The sequence below is a fragment of the Salvelinus sp. IW2-2015 genome, linkage group LG30, assembly GCF_002910315.2.
Source record: "Salvelinus sp. IW2-2015 linkage group LG30, ASM291031v2, whole genome shotgun sequence".
In the NCBI taxonomy this organism is placed as follows: Eukaryota; Metazoa; Chordata; class Actinopteri; order Salmoniformes; family Salmonidae; genus Salvelinus; species Salvelinus sp. IW2-2015.
Genome location: NC_036869.1, coordinates 4,400,381 through 4,416,812, shown reverse-complemented (window position 1 = coordinate 4,416,812; position 16,432 = coordinate 4,400,381). Strand labels below are relative to the sequence as shown.

General features: G+C 42.5%; 1 protein-coding gene across 2 annotated transcripts in view; it reads right to left on the bottom strand.

Annotated features, from left to right (window-relative positions):
- dgat1a (diacylglycerol O-acyltransferase 1a) overlaps positions 1-4,897 on the bottom strand; it is a 32,661-nt gene extending 27,764 nt beyond the window's left edge. For both annotated transcript variants that reach the window (XM_023975004.2, XM_070436217.1), the window contains exons 1-2: positions 4,531-4,897; positions 3,254-3,341 (exon numbers count right to left, since the gene is read on the bottom strand). In XM_023975004.2, the coding sequence (XP_023830772.1) occupies positions 3,254-3,341; positions 4,531-4,757 (315 nt within the window). In that variant the 5' untranslated portion in view covers positions 4,758-4,897. The remainder of the gene's footprint in view (positions 1-3,253; positions 3,342-4,530) is intronic.
- Between the last annotated feature and the right edge of the window lie 11,535 nt (positions 4,898-16,432).

Here is a 16,432-nt window from a genome sequence, read left to right as displayed (position 1 = left end):
ATAGCCCATCTATAATTTAGCCCAAACAACTACCTCCCCCTACTGTATTTATTTATTTTGCACCCCATTATTTCTCTCTCTACTTTGCACATTCTTCCACTGCAAATCAACCATTCCAATYTTTTACTTGCTATATTGTATTTACTTCGCCACCATGGCCTTTTTTTGCCTTTACCTCCCTTATCTCACCTCACATTGTATATAGACTTATTTTTCTACTATATTATTATTGACTGTATGTTTGTTTTACTCAATGTGTAACTCTGTGTTGTTGTATGTGTCGAACTGCTTTGCTTTATCTTGGCCAGGTCGCAATTGTAAATGAGAACGTGTTCTCAACTTGCCTACCTGGTTAAATAAAGGTGAACTAAAATACATTTGAGAATACAACAAAGAAACAGACAAATGAGAGATTCGCCTTCCACTGTTTATTGCAGGATTGTGATCAATCAACATAACTATTATTCAAGATGAACTAGTGACTAAGTTAACAATTAAAACACTTAACTTTTAAAAAATCTAAACCATTTCAAAGTGTACAAGTAAACTAACGCATATGTAAAGGTTAAACACTTTATTAACAAGTAGGCTATTATTACTAAAGCATAATTTCAGGTGAACAACAAAAAGTCAGTACCAGAGGTGGCCAACCTCTCTCCACTGATCCACAGGGGAGCAGACTTCTGTTCCAGCCCAGCAATAGCACACTCGATTATTAAGTAATTAGGTTTGATACATTGAATCAGGTGTGTTAGTGCTGAGCTGGAACAGAAGCCAGCACACCCAGCAGGGTTGGCCAGCTCCAGTTGTAATACGTTTATACGTTGTGTAACTTTAAAACTGTATTTCTGTTCACAAAATGTGCCAACATAGGTACACATACTAGAGGTCGACCAATTAAATCGGGGCAGATTAAGTTTTCATAACAATCGGAAATTGGTATATTTGGGTGCCGATTTGCCGATTTTTTTTTACACCTTTATTTAACTAGGCAAGTCAGTTAAGATCACATTCTTATTTTCAATGACGGCCTAGGAACGGGCAGAACGACAGATTTTTAAACTTGTCAGCTCGGGGGAACCAATCTTGCATTGCACTCCACGAGGAGCCTGCCTGTTAGCAAATGCAGTAAGCTAAGGTAAGTTGCTAGCTAGCATTAAACTTATCTTATAAAAAACAATCAAATCAATGACTGTCATTGCTCCAATGTGTACTTAACCATAAACATCAATGCCTTTCTTAGAATTAATACACAAGTATATATTTTTAAACCTGCATATTTAGCTAAAAGAAATCCAGGTTAGCAGGCAATATTAACCAGGTGAAATTGTGTAATTTCTCTTGCGTTCATTGCACGCAGAGTCAGGGTATATGCAACAGTTTGGGCCGCCTGGCTCTTTGAGAACTAATTTGCCAGAACTTATGTAATTATGACAACATTGAAGGTTGTGCAATGTAACAGGAATATTTAGACTCATGGATGCCACCCGTTAGATAAAATACGGAACGGAATAAACGTTTTGTTTTCGAGGTGATAGTTTCCGGATTAGTCAAAGGTATATGGTTTAGAGAGAAATAGTCGACGCGTTATAATTCCTGTAATAACTTGCGGCTGAACTTGAAAGGGGTTCCTTCGTTATTTTACCGTTCATGTCTTCCATAGAGAATGTCTTGATCTACTTCAAATAAGGTCTGTGTTTCGTGCAGGCTTAAACCGCCTCGACGTTTTGATACCCATGTAAATCTCACTAGGATAAGGTAACGTTTGTCAACATATTTTCATAAATCCACTCTACAAAAAAATGTATCTTCGCTTATATTTAGCCAATATTGATCAGTTACCTTGTCCTATGGATATCTACACAGTTATAAAATTGGCACGGTGATGTAAGCCTACACGAAACACAGACCTTATTTTAAGTTAATCTAAAAATATCCTATGGAATAAATGAAGGAACGCTTTTCAGATTTTGCTAGGTGTCATGGGAATTATGACTCGCACTTTGGTTGTCAATTCTTACCATGCCCATTATTAAAATAGGATTTCCTGCATATAGAAATGAAAGTTTTTGTTTTCAAAATTCATCACTGGTAACTTAAACTCTATTTTTATTCAAACAGTTGAGAGTATTTGTCTCCTAAGCAGACTCTTCAGTATCATTGTCACTTCAGAGCTGTGTGTGTATTTATTTATGTATTATATTAAGTTAAAATAAAAGTGTTCATTGTTCATTCAGTATTGTTGCAATTGTCATTATTACAAAAATGTGTATGATATATATATATATTTTWAAAAAATATACATTTTTTATAAATCGGCCGATTAATCGGTATCGGCTTTTTTTGTCCTCCAATAATCGTTATCGGTATCGAAAAATCATAATCGGTCGACCTCTAACACATACAGTATAATTCATGGTATACAAGGATGTACCCTTATTCTCTTGGGACCTCTTCATCTGTAGACAGGGTTTGACAGCTCTCTGAGGACAGAAAACATCAAAGGAAACAGGCTGCATTATACTCAAATTAAACAGCACTGAATATTATGTTACCTTATCTCTGGCCTCAGTTTCTCGCTAGGGACTGGAACTGGAGAATATTTTCACAATGTCACCTTCCCTATCCAGAGTAGTCTACTCTCCCTTCTGACAGCTGGAACTGCGAACTAATCCTTTCACCCTCTTCCATGGCTGTTATCTAGGTATCTAACAACAAATGCATTTGGAGTTACAACGATACATACATCAAGATAGCTAGCTGGTGATATTTAATTCACTTAACTAACTTTACATGCTGTATAGCCAGCTAATGTTAACTAGCGAACTTTACGTTATCAGCTCATTTGAGTTAGCCTGCATACTGAGTTTCTGTAGCAAACTCTAGCTAGCTAGCAATACATAATTTTCAAAAAATATTTACTTACTTTAATAGGTTCTCCCACTGCCTCCATTTTCTGGGTCCTTAGAAAAACTAAATAGGCAATCTTCCCGAAGTTTCCTGTGGTAGCAAAAAATAGCCAGCCATCCAACAGACTGACTTGCCTTCCAACATGGTGCGGTTGCTAGGTGATTTGTGACGAAACTTCGAGCCCACTATAGCAGTAAGGCGAAAAATTATAAATGTTGATATTTTTTTGATACTTCAATCAAAATTATCCTTGGTATGAATTTCTTAAAACAAATCCACATAGCTTAGTATAATTATTAATGATCAAATCTTACAAAAAAAAATAAGTCAGGCTAGCACCTACCAGCATGACCACACACCAGTTGAGGATGCCTCTATAGTTACTGTAACCACTAGCTGAGCTGAGCAGGGACTCCTGGAGGACATGGCAGCTGAAGAGACAGTAATAAAGATACAGTATTAGATACAACTAATTAACTTCAGTTCAATAAAAAATAATAAAAAACTGCTCATTGGACGGTGCACAGCGGCAACCCTCTACTCCAACCTAATATGCGGGCAACCGGGTGGCGCAGTCACTACAGTCCCTGGTTAGAATCCAGGCTGTATCACATTCGGCCGTGATTGGGAGTCCCATAGGGCGGCACACAATGGGGGGGGGTAGACCGTCATTGTAATTTAGAATTTGTTCTTCACCGACTTGCCTAGTTAAATAAAGGTTACATAAAAATGGGGGGGGGGGCAGAAGCAGAAGACATCACGAATGGTCTCAAAATATAAATACTTTTTAAATGAGGCTAAAAACAGGTCTATGGCGATCATATAGTTGATTATAGAATTGACATTGCTTTAGGGGGGAAATTATAATGTTCAGAATTCATTGCATCATATTTCCTGGCAGTAGGTTTATATCTGAGATTGAATTTCCCAAAACACTGGATATTGCACTTTGTACTTTGGGATAGTAAACTTTGTTAGGACTTTGGAAATTCCCAGAAGGCCAAGGACACTGGTTGTGAAAACTGGAGTAAAGGGGGTTTGTTTGGTATTGCGAAACCAAAAGACACCTCGCAGTGGAAGTGATAGGCCTACACAAAACAAGCCCAGGGTTGAGGATCACTGAAGTGTACAGCCACAGTTGCACTCGTCAGGCACATTTAAAATGTACTGCAGCTTAACTAGTTACCTGATCTGCAAAGGTAACCTATGGACATTTGGCCTAGATTTCTTGCAAACATGTAAGCAAAGAGATCATACATCATACATGAAGTAAGTGAACCTATGAAAGATTAGTCCTTTCGACCTATATTATGAGGAACCTGTAGCTTGTACCTACCTACCTGTAGCTTGTATTATGAGTAGCCTGCACCTAAAGTTTAGCAAACATTTCAGGGCGGCATGTAGCTTTGCGGTTAAGAGCATTGGGTCAGTAACCAAAAGGTTGCTGGTTCGAATTCCTAAGCCACCAAGTTGAAAAATCTGTCGATGTGCCCTTGAACAAAACACTAAACCCCAATTGCTCCTGTACATTTCTCTGGATAAGAGCGTCTACTAAATGACAAAAATATAATTCTAACAAACGATGAGTGACAGCTGTAAATTAAAGACATCTTGTCTTACCTAAATCTTTCGCTGGTTTTGCTCCTCTCCTTGCGTGGTGTAGTGACCGGCTCGTGCACCCGTTTTTCCTCCTTCACTTTCCGGCTGCTGTGGCTCGGTTGGCTTGAAGTTTTTTCCCCTGCGCTGCCGTTGGCTTGTTTAAAATTGGCACCCGCCGGCGTAACGCAGATGGTGGTTCTCCTTGTTCTGCGTGTCATCATGGGGACTCTATCGTTTCTGTCACCCATTTTTTAAATGTGATGCATTCAACCGTACCTTGCTAGAATTGAACTAGACGTTTCTCCCTCGAGCCTCTGCTGTAAAGTCCAGCCCGACATGCTGTCGAGGAGAAAGCTGCAGTCCCAGTTTTAAACCTCAACATTATTTTGATTGAGGAGGGAGGAGCAATAGTTTGTAGGCGGTGCTGGGGGGGGGGGGGGGGGGGGGGGGGGGGGGGGGGGTGCTGTGATGTGCTGTGACGCGGCGCACAGTTTAACGCTTTTGGAGTTAGTCATTAATTTTGTTATAAAAAATGGCGTATAAAATATGGGGAATATTGTTTATCAAAGTCTGGTTTTCCTCAAAGTGCACACATGGCAACTCATTTGCATGCCAGAAGACAAGAGTAGTGAAACGTTACAAGCGCTAGTGCACTGAGCCCACCTTCATGGATTTCCAATTGAAAGTGAATGAGCCAATGAGATGCATATATTTTTAAATTGCAATCCTTTTGCACCAATCAGATAACATGACATTTTAAATCCCTCCTCAAAACAAGTTAAGTGGATTTCCTGGGACAATAGCGGATGATACATTTAACAGCTGTATGGTAGATCACAACTCGAACTGAGAATTCGTTGTAATTGTTATTTTCTGTTGTTAGACAAACGATTATAAACCTATATTTACTTCAGCAAGTGACGGTATCACAATATATGCATTGTTGATGTGTTATTCATTTTAACAGGCTATGAAAAAGGGGAAGAAACCAGCAAAGTACAGGAAGCCAGGAGAATGGGTATGGAAATACTCAGAGACATATAGGTAAATTAACTAAATCCGTATTCAATTGTTAACAAATAGCAGATAAAGTACTCATACATTGCACGTTGGGAATCGTTTTATAGATAGTTGACAGTTGAATAGACGAATAGTTTCACTAGTATGTAGCAGATCTCTGTTTGAATCCTCTGTGAATGCATATCGGCTGGTCAGCTGCCATACATGCTACGTGGAACAGCAAAGCAACGTGACTATCGATTGACCCAGAGCAGAGCGTGGATGGGATTTACCTATATTAATAATCCCCATAAGAATAGCCTGCCATTCTTCAATGGCAATATACAAATTGACATTTTAGAATCATCATCACGTATACTTCCGGCGCCGACAGAGATGGCCGCCTCGCTTCGCGTTCCTAGGAAACTATGCAGTGTTTAGTTTTTTGACGTGTTATTTCTTACATTGTTACCCCAGGTAATCTTAGGTTTCATTACATACAGTCGMGAGGAACTACTGAATATAAGAGCAACGTCAACTCACTATCATTACGACCAGGAATATGACTCTCCCGAAGCGGATCCTGTGTTTTGCCTTCCACCCAGTACAATGGATCTGATCCCAGCCGGCGACCCTAAACAACGATGCCGTAAAAGGGGCAAACGAAGCGGTCTTCTGGTCAGGCTCCGGAGAAGGGCACACCGCGCTCCACTCCCTAGCATACTACTCGCCAATGTCCAGTCTCTTGACAACAAGGTTGATGAAATCCGAGCAAGGGTAGCATTCCAGAAGGACATCAGAGACTGTAACGTTCTTTGCTTCACGGAAACATGGCTCACTCGAGAGACGCTAACGGAGTCGGTGCAGCCAGCTGGTTTCTTCARGCATCGCGCCGACAGAAACAAACATCTTTCTGGTAAGAAGAGGGGCGGGGGGGTATGCCTTATGATTAACGAGACGTGGTGTGATCATAACAACATACAGGAACTCAAGTCATTCTGTTCACCTTACTTAGAATTCCTCACAATCAAATGTCGACCACATTATCTACCGAGGGAATTCTCTTCGATTATAATCACAGCCGTATATATTCCCCCCCAAGCAGACACATCGATGGCCCTGAACGAACTTTATCTGACTCTATGTAAACTAGAAACCACACACCCTGAGGGTGCATTCATCGTAGCTGGGGATTTTAACAAGGCTAATCTGAAAACAAAACTCCCTAAATTCTATCAGCATATCGATTGTGCTACCAGGGCTGGTAAAACCCTAGATCATTGTTATTCTAACTTCCGCGACGCATATAAGGCCCTCCCCCGCCCTCCTTTCGGAAAAGCTGACCACGACTCCATTTTGTTGCTTCAGCCCTACATAACAGAAACTAATACCCAAAGAAGTTTCCCAGCGCTGAGGTCTGTTCAACGCTGGTCCGACCAATCTGATACCACGCTTCACAAGACTGCTTCGATCACGTGGATTGGGATATGTTCCGCATTGCGTCCAACACAACATTGACGAATATACGCTGATTTCGGTGAGCGAGTTCATTAGAAAAGTGCATCAGTGTTGGCGCCCCCCTTGGTTTGTGCTGTGGTGGAGACTTTGTGGGCCTATACTCGCCTTGTCTCAGATTGTAAGTTGGTGGTTGAGGATTACCGCTCTAGTGGTGCGGGGGCTGTGCTTTGGCAAAGTGGGGTGGGGTTATATCCTTCCTATTTGGCCCTGTCCGGGGGTTTCTTCGATGGGGCCACAAGTGTCTCCTACCGCTCCTGTCTAGCCTCACAGTATTTATGCTCAGTGAGTTTGTGTCGGGGGGCTAGGGTCAGTTGGTTACCTGGAGTACTTCTCCTGTCTTATCAGTGTCCCTGTGTGAATTTTATAAGTATGCTCTCTCTAATTCTCTCGTTCTCATCTTTCTCTCTGAAACCTGAGCCCTAGCCATACGTCGGGACTACCGGCATGATGACACCTTGCTGGTCCCCCAGTCCTGCTGGCCGTTTGTTTTTTTTTTCTGCTATTCGCCAGTTTCAACTGTTTGCTGGTGGTTCCGGAACCCTACCTGTCAATGACTCTTTTCAACCTATGAATGTAGAAGCCAAGACTGAAGATTTATTCTGATTATTATTTGACCATGCTTGTCATTTATAATCATTTTGAAATAGTTGGACTGTCTCTCTGAAATTTTCTCCTTCTCTCTTTTTCTTTCTCACTCACCCCCCGCCCCTGAGGACCTGAGCCCTAAGGACCATACGTCGGAGCTGACCGGCCGTGTGCCCTTGCTGTCGCCCAGTCCGCCTGGCCCTGCAGCTATTGATCCAGTTTCAACTGTTTGCGCTGCGGTTATGGAACCCTACCTTGTCCCAGACCTGCGTGTTTTTCAACTCTAAATGATCGGCTATGAAAGCAACTGAGATTTATTCCTGATTATTATTTGATCATGCTTGTCATGTTTATAGGAAATTTTTGAAAAAGTTGCTCTCTCCGTAATTTTCTCCTTTCTTCGTTTCTTCTCTCCGGGGCCTGGGCCTAGGACCATCGCGGGACATAGCGCCCGTGGTTGACTCCTTGTTCGGGTCCCAGTACAGCCTGGCCTTGCTGCTATCTTCCAGTTTCAGCTGTTCTGCCTGCGGTATTTGGAACCGCACCTGTCCAGAACCTGTTGTTTTGCAACTCTGATATCGGTATGAAAAGCCAACTGAAAATTATTTCATGAATTATTTATTTAGACCATGCATTGTCGCTTATAGATACATTTTTTTGATAACATCTTGGCATAGTTCTTGTATGAATGGCTCACCGGCACAGCCAGAAGTAGGACTGGCCACCGTCCCTCTATATCAAGCCGGTTCCTGTTCTAGAGTTTCTTCTAGGTTTATGGCCATTTCTAGGAGATTTTTTCGCTTAGACTGACGTTGGGTCTCTACACCTGCATTAGCTAGCTGTTTTGGGGTTTTAGCTGGGTGTCTGTACAGCACTTGAGATATCAGCTGATGTACGAAGGGCTATATAAAATAAAATTGATTGATGATTTGATTCAGTGACTAATACCCACAGCAAGATTAAAACATTCCCAAACCAGAAACCGTAGATTGATGCAGCATTCGCACGAAACTGAAAGCGCGAACCACTGCTTTTACCAGGGCAAGGTGACGGAAACATGACCGAATACAAACAGTGTAGCTATTCCCTCCGCAAGGCAATCAAACAAGCTAAGTGCCATATAGAGACAAAGTAGAATCGAATTCAAAGCTCAGAACACAAGAGGTATGTGGCAGGGTCTACAGTCAATCACGGATTACAAAAAGAAACACAGCCCTGTCGCGGACCAGAATGTCTTGCTCCAGACAGACTAAATAACTTTTTTGCTCGCTTTGAGGACAATACAGTGCCACTGACACGGCCCGCTACCGAACCTCCTTCACTGCAGCCGAGGTGAGTAAAACATTTGAACGTGTTAACCCTCGCAAGGCTGCAGGCCAGACGGCATTCCCAGCCGCGTCCTCAGAGCATGTGCAGACCAGCTGGCTGGTGGTGTTACGGACATATTCAATAAATCCTATATCCAGTCTGCTGTTCTCACATGCTTCAAGATGGCCACACATTGTTCCTGTTCCCAAGAAAGCTAAGGTAACTGAGCTAAACGACTACCGCCCTGTAGGCACTCACTTCCGTCATCATGAAGTGCTTTGAGAGACTAGTCAAGGACCATATCACCTCCACCCTACCTGACACCCTAGACCCACTCACATTTGCTTACCGACCCAATAGGTCCACAGACGACGCAATCGCAACCACACTGCACACGCCTAAACCCTTGGACAAGATGAATATCCTATGTGAGAATGTCTGTTCATCGACTACGCTCAGCATTTAACACCATAGTACCCTCCAAACTCGTCATTAAGCTCGAGACCCTGGGTCTCGACCCCGCCCTGTGCAACTGGGTACTGGACTTCCTGACGGGCCGCCCCCAGGTGTGAGGGTAGGTAACAACATCTCCACCCCGCTGATCCTCAACACTGGGCCCCCACAAGGTGGCGTTCTCAGCCCTCTCCTGTACTCCCTGTTCACCCACGACTGCGTGGCCATGCACGCCTCCAACTCAATCATCAAGTATGCGGACGACACTACAGTGGTAGGCTTGATTACAAACAAACGACGAGACGGCCTACAGGGAGGAGGTGAGGGCCCTCGGAGTGTGGTGTCAGGAAAATAACCTCACACTCAACGTCAACAAAACAAAGGAAGATGATTGTGGACTTCAGGAAACAGCAGAAGGGAGCACCCCCTATCCACATCGACGGGACAGGTGGATGGAGAGGGTAGTAATGTTTTAAGTTCCTCGGCGTACACATCATGGACAAACTGAATTGGTCCACCCACAAAGACAGCGTGGTGAAGAAGGCGCAGCAGCGCCTCTTCAACCTCAGGAGGCTGAAAAAATTCGGCTTGTCACCAAAAGCACTCACAAACTTCTACAGATGCACAATCGAGAGCATCCTGTCAGGCTGTATCACCGCTGGTACGGCAACTGCTCCGCCCACAACCGTAAGGCTCTCCAAAGGTTAGTGAGGTCTGCACAACGCATCACCGGGGGCAAACTACCTGCCTCCAGGACACTACACCACCCGATGTCACAGGAAGGCCATAAAGATCATCAAGGACACAACCACCCGAGCCACTGCCTGTTCACTCCGCTATCATCCAGAAGGCGAGGTTAGTACAGGTGCATCAAAGCAGGGACCGAGAGACTGAAAAACAGCTTTTATCTCAAGGCCATCAGACTGTTAAACAGCCACCACTACATTTAGTGGCTGCTGCCAAATACTGACTCAACTCCAGCCACTTTAATAATGGAATTGATGGAAATGTATGTAAAAATATATCACTAGCCACTTTAAACAATGCCACTTAAAATAAAGTTTACATACCCTACATTACTCATCTCATATGTATATGTATATACTGTACTCTATACATCTACTGCATTCTTGTCATCTTGATGTAATACATGTATCACTAGCCAACTTTAAACTATCCACTTTATGTTTATATACCCTACATTACTCATCTCATATGTATATACTGTACTCTATACCATCTACTGCATCTTGCCTATGCCTTCTGTACCATCACTCATTCAATATCTTTATGTACATATTCTTTATCCCTTTACACTTGTGTGTAAAAGGTAGTAATTGTGGAATTGTTAGGTTAGATTACTCGTGTTATTACTGCATTGTTGAAACTAGAAGCACAAGCATTTCGCTACACTCGCATTAACATCTGCTAACCATGTGTATGTGACAAATACAATTTGATTTGATTTTATTTTATTTTAAAAGTTGATATTGTCAGTCAGTAAAGTTGCCAATGCAGTTGAAGCAAAGCAAGACTGCAAATATAGGTCGTTCATTCCTGTTATGTGGTGCCTTTTCTGTCCAAGGAAATAACACCTTATTTATTGTAAATGTGGATCCCAAAGGTCTTAAAATATAAACTTAGATGCCCCTTACCATAAAAACACAAAGATATGGATCTCAAAGGATTTGCATTTTACAGTAGTTTTCATCGTCGTGTTCATCTTTCTAGTCTCTTTCTGTCACTTCGATTTTAGACAACTTTCATTTCACTCAGTAGTTTGTAGTAATACCCCTTCAAAAAACAGCCCCTGTCAATCATTTTTTGGAGAGATAACAACCGTTTTTTTTAAATGTAACCTTATAGGCAAGTTAGTTAAAAACGAATTTTTTATTTTACAATGACGGCCTACGCCAGCCAAACCTTCCCAAACCAGGACGACGCTGGCCAATTGTGCACCGCCCTATGGGACTCCCGATCACGGCCGGTTGTGATACAGCCGGGTTTTTCAATGGTTTTTCTTAATTTTTACTATTTTCTACATTGTAGAATAATAGTGAAGACATCAAAACTATGAAATAACACATATGGAATCATGTAGTAACCAAAAAAGTTTTAAACAAATGAAAATATATTTTAGATTCTTCAAAGTAGCCACCCTTTGCCTTGATGACAGCTTTGCACACTCAAATCAAATCCATTTTTATTTGTCACATGCGCCAAATACAACAGCTGTAGACCTTTAAGTGAAATGCTTACAAGCCCTTAACCAACAATGCCGTTTTAAGAAAATACAAAAAAACTAAAAATTTGTCTCTTCTTCTTATTGGTGTCCTTAGTAGTGGTTTCTTTGCAGCAATTTGACCATAAGGCCTGATTCACGCAGTCTCCTCTGATCAGTTGATGTTGAGATGTGTCTGTTACTTGAACTCTGGGAAGCATTTATTTGGGCTGCAATCTGAGGTGCATTTAAACTCTAATGTACTTTTCTCTGCAGGCGAGAGTAACTCTGGTCTTCCATTCCTGTGCGGTCCTCATGATAGCCAGTTTCATGATAGCGCTTGATGGTTTTTGCGACTGAACTTGAAGAAACTTCATCAAGTTCTTGAAATTTTCCGCATTGACTGACCTTCATGTCTTAAAGTAATGATGGACTATTGTTTCTCTTTGCTTATTTGAGCTGTTCTTGCCATAATATGGGCTTTTTTAACAAATAGGGCTATCTCTGTTTTACCACCCCTACTCTGTCACACACAACTGATTGACTCAAACGCATTAATAAGGAAAGAAAATCTACAAATGAACAAGGCACACCTGTTAATTGAAAATGCCATTCCAGGTTGACTACCTCATGAAGCTGGTTAGAGAATGCCAAGAGTGTGTAAAGTTGTTATCAAAAGGTAAAGGGTGGCTACTTTTTGAAAGATCTCAAATATAAAAATATTTTGATTTGGTTTAACACTTTTTTTTGGTTACTACATGATTCATATGTTTTATTTAATAGTTTTGATGTCTTCACTATTATTCTACAATGTGGAAAAATAGTCTAAATATAAGAAAAAACCCTGAAATGAGTAAGGTGTGTCCAAACTTTTGACTGGTACTGTATATATCTATAATATCTAAACTCAGCAAAAAAAAGAAAATGTTCCTCTCAACTGTCAACTGCATTTATTTTCAGCAAACTTAACATGTGTAAATATTTTATGAAACATAACAAGATTCAACAAACTGAGACATAAACTGAACAAGTTCCACCGACGTGACTAACAAAAATGGAGTAATGCGGTCCCTGAAACAAAGGGGGGGGTCAAAATCAAAAGTAACAGTCAGTATCTGTGTGGCCACCAGCTGCATTAAGTACTGCAGTGCATCTCCTTCTCATGACGCACCAGATATGCCAAGTTATTGCTGTGAGATTTACCCACTCTTCCACCAGGCACCTGCAAGTTCCCGGGACATTTCTGGGGGAAGGCACCACCCCACCTCCGATCCAACAGGTCCCAGATGTGCTCAATGGGATTGAAATCCGGGCTCTTCGCTGGTCATGGGCAGAACACTGACATTCCTGTCTTTGCAGGAAATCACGCACAGAACGAACAGTATGGCTGGTGGCATTGTCATGCTGGAGGGTCATGTCAGGTGGAGCCTGCAGGAAGGGTACCACATGAGGGAGGAGGATGTCTTCCCTGTAACGCACAGCGTTGAGATTGCCTGCAAATGACAACAAGCTTAGTCCGAAGATGCTGTGACACAGCAGACCGCCCAGACCATGACGGACCCTCCACCTCCAAATCGATCCCGCTCCAGATACAGGCCTCGGTGTAACGCTCATTCCTTCGACGATAAACGTAATCCGACCATCACCCCTGGTGAGACAAAACCGCGACTCGTCAGTGAAGAGCACTTTTTTGCCAGTCCTTTGTGGTCGGCGACGTTGTTGCTTGGTGATGTCTGGTGAGGACCTGCCTAACAACAGGCCTACAAGCCCTCAGTCCAGCCTTCTCAGCCTATTGCGGACAGTCTGAGCCTGATGGAGGGATTGTGCGTTCCTGGTGTAACTCGGCAGTTGTGTTGCCATCCTGTACCTGTCCCGCAGGTGTGATGTTCGATGTACCGATCCTGTGCAGGTGTTGTTACACGTGGTCTGCCACTGCGAGGACGATCAGCTGTCCGGTCCGTCTCCCTGTAGCGCTGTCTTAGGCGTCTCACAGTACGGACATTGGAATTTATTGCCTCTGGCCCACATCTGCAGTCTCATGCCTTCTTCAGCTGCCTAAAGGCATGTTCACTCAGTTGAGCAGGGACCCTGGGCATCTTTCTTTTGTTGTTTTTCAGAGTCAGTAGAAAGGCCTCTTTAGTATCTTCAGTTTTCATAACTGTGACCTTAATTGCCTACCGTCTGTAAGCTGTTAGTGTCGACCATTCGGGAAACAGTGTTTAAACCCTTTACAAAGAAGATCTGTGAAGTTATTTGGATTTTTACAAATTATCTTTGAAAGACAGGGTCCTGAAAAAGGGACATTTCTTTTTTTGCTGAGTTTATGTCTAAGTTATTAAAACGGTTACATGCATTTGTTAGGGAATGGCACCATCACTCAATGCTCCTGAAATGCAGCGGTGTTACCGAGCACGTAGTGATGCAGACCCAGAGGGACGACAAAAGTACCTTGAGACAGAGATGACAGAGAGACAGCGAAAAAGAGGATAGCAGATATCAGTGAGAGAGAAAAGTGTGTTCTAAGGGAAAAATGGAGAGAGACGAAGAAAGAAGAAAAGACCAGCGCAACAGCCAGGGCATCTTTTCCCCCTCCCCCACACCTCCCCCACTTCCTGAACATGACCCAATGCCAGGGCCCTCAAGGTTAGAGCAAACTTGAAGCTGGGCACTTTAATACTTTATCAGTCAGGATCTATTTGAGCTGTGTTCACAATATTTGTGCTCTATTCTATATTACCAAACATACCCATGTATTTATTGATTGGTTTATTGGTTCATTCTTTGAATAATTGATTGATTAACTGATTGGTCAATTTGATTTATTTATTAGTTTACTGATTACAATACTAATAGTGCTTACTGTGTTTTAGGCAAAGACATCAAGGTCAAAGAAAGACCAACAATACAAAGAAAAGTGTCACAGTCGTGTGTGTATAGGTGGCAGGGAAGTCAGGCGCAGGAGAATCAAAACTTAGTGGAATGGAGTAGTTTAATAACTAAAACACATAACTCCAAAACCATGAAATACAAATGAAACAAAGTGGGTACGAGGACCCGTCGAGCACCAAAATACAAAACACGAAAACTGAACATAAAACAATCTCTGACAAAGACATGAGGGGAAACAGGGGGTTAAATACACAACAGGTAATGAATGGGATTGAAACCAGGTGTGTAGTAAGACAAGACAAAACCAATGGAAAATGAAAAATGGATCAATGATGGCTAGAAGACCGGTGACGTCGACCGCCGAGCACCGCCCGAACAAGGAGAGGCTTCGACTTCGGCAGAAGTCGTGACAGAAAAGGCTTATGAAAGAGATCAAAAGAACTTCAAGCCAACTTGGAAAAATAAAAATACGAGACATTCCAATGTGTTAAGGGAAATTCCAAATCTCCTCGCTCAAAAGTGATGCCATGCTGAGGCATCATCCTGTCCATCCAACCATTAGAAGAAACCTTCTGTTACACTCATCATTGCTTGAAGACATTAGAACTAAATATCGCAACACCAGAAAAGGAGAGGCAGATGATTGCAAGAGTAACTATTGGGAACATGGTGAATAAGAACCGACTAGGTTTTTTAAAGGAGAGGGCTGGATTGGATGGATATATTTGTACCTTTTGTGTGGATGAAGAGAAACTGGGCAACTGCTGAATCCAAGAAGGGATGATGTGAGTCACATGACTACAGGGAGGAAACAAAATGTCACACGAAACAAACAGAAGATGCAAAAAAGGTTGCTGGCAGACAATGAAGAATCTACCCAGGAAGTTCCTGTCAGAAAGTCAAGATTCATTCTTCTGCACCTTTAGGCCATTTTGGGTTGTGGCACCAATGTAAACCCACAAGAATCTCCAATTCATGGCTAACGGCCTTTACAGCCGTGGGATTTTCTTGTCCAAAAACTGCAGTGAAAAGCACAATGAAGATGCATCAAGTGAAAAGTGTGTTGACAGGTCAAATCAAAGTTTACTTGTCACGTGCGCCGAATACAACAGGTGTAGACCTTACAGTGAAATGCTTACTTACAGGCTCTAACCAATGGTGCGGGGAAAAAAAAGGTGTGGTATGTGTGTGGGTGTGTTGTGTGTGTGTGTGTGTGTTGTGTGTTGTGTGTGTTGGTGTGTGTGTGTGTTGTGTGTGTGTGTGTGTGTGTGTGTGTGTGTGTGTGTGTGTGTGTGTGTGTGTGTGTGTGTGTGTGGTGTGTGTGTGTGTGTGTGTGTGGGTGAGGTTAAAGAAATAAAACAACAGTAAAAAGACATTTGAAAAAAGAGTAGTAAGGCTATATACAGACACCTGTTTGTCAGGCTTATTGAGGTATGTACATGTAGGTATCATTAAAGTGAATATGCATATATGATGAACAGAGAGTAGCAGAAGCGTAAAAAGAGGGGTTAGCGGGTGTGGACACAATGCAGATAGCCGGTTAGCCAATGTGCGGGAGCACTGGTTGGTCGGGACAATTTTGGTAGTATGTACATGAATGTATAGTTAAAGTGACTATGCATATAAGATAAACAAGAGGAGAGCAGCAAGTGTAAAAGAGGGGTTGGGGGGGACACAATGCAAATAGTCTGGGTAACCATTTGGTCACCTGTTCAGGAGTCTTATGGCTTGGCGGTAAAAACTGTTGAGAAGCTTTTTTGTCCTAGACTTGGCACTCGCGTACCGCTTGCCATGCCGGTAGTAGAGAGAACAGCCTATGACTGGGGTGGCTGGGGTCTTTGACAATTTTTAGGGCCTTCCTCTGACACCGCCTGGTGTAGAGGTCCTGGATGGCAGGCAGCTTAGCCAAAGTGATGTACTGGCCGTACGCACTACCCTCTGTAGTGCCTT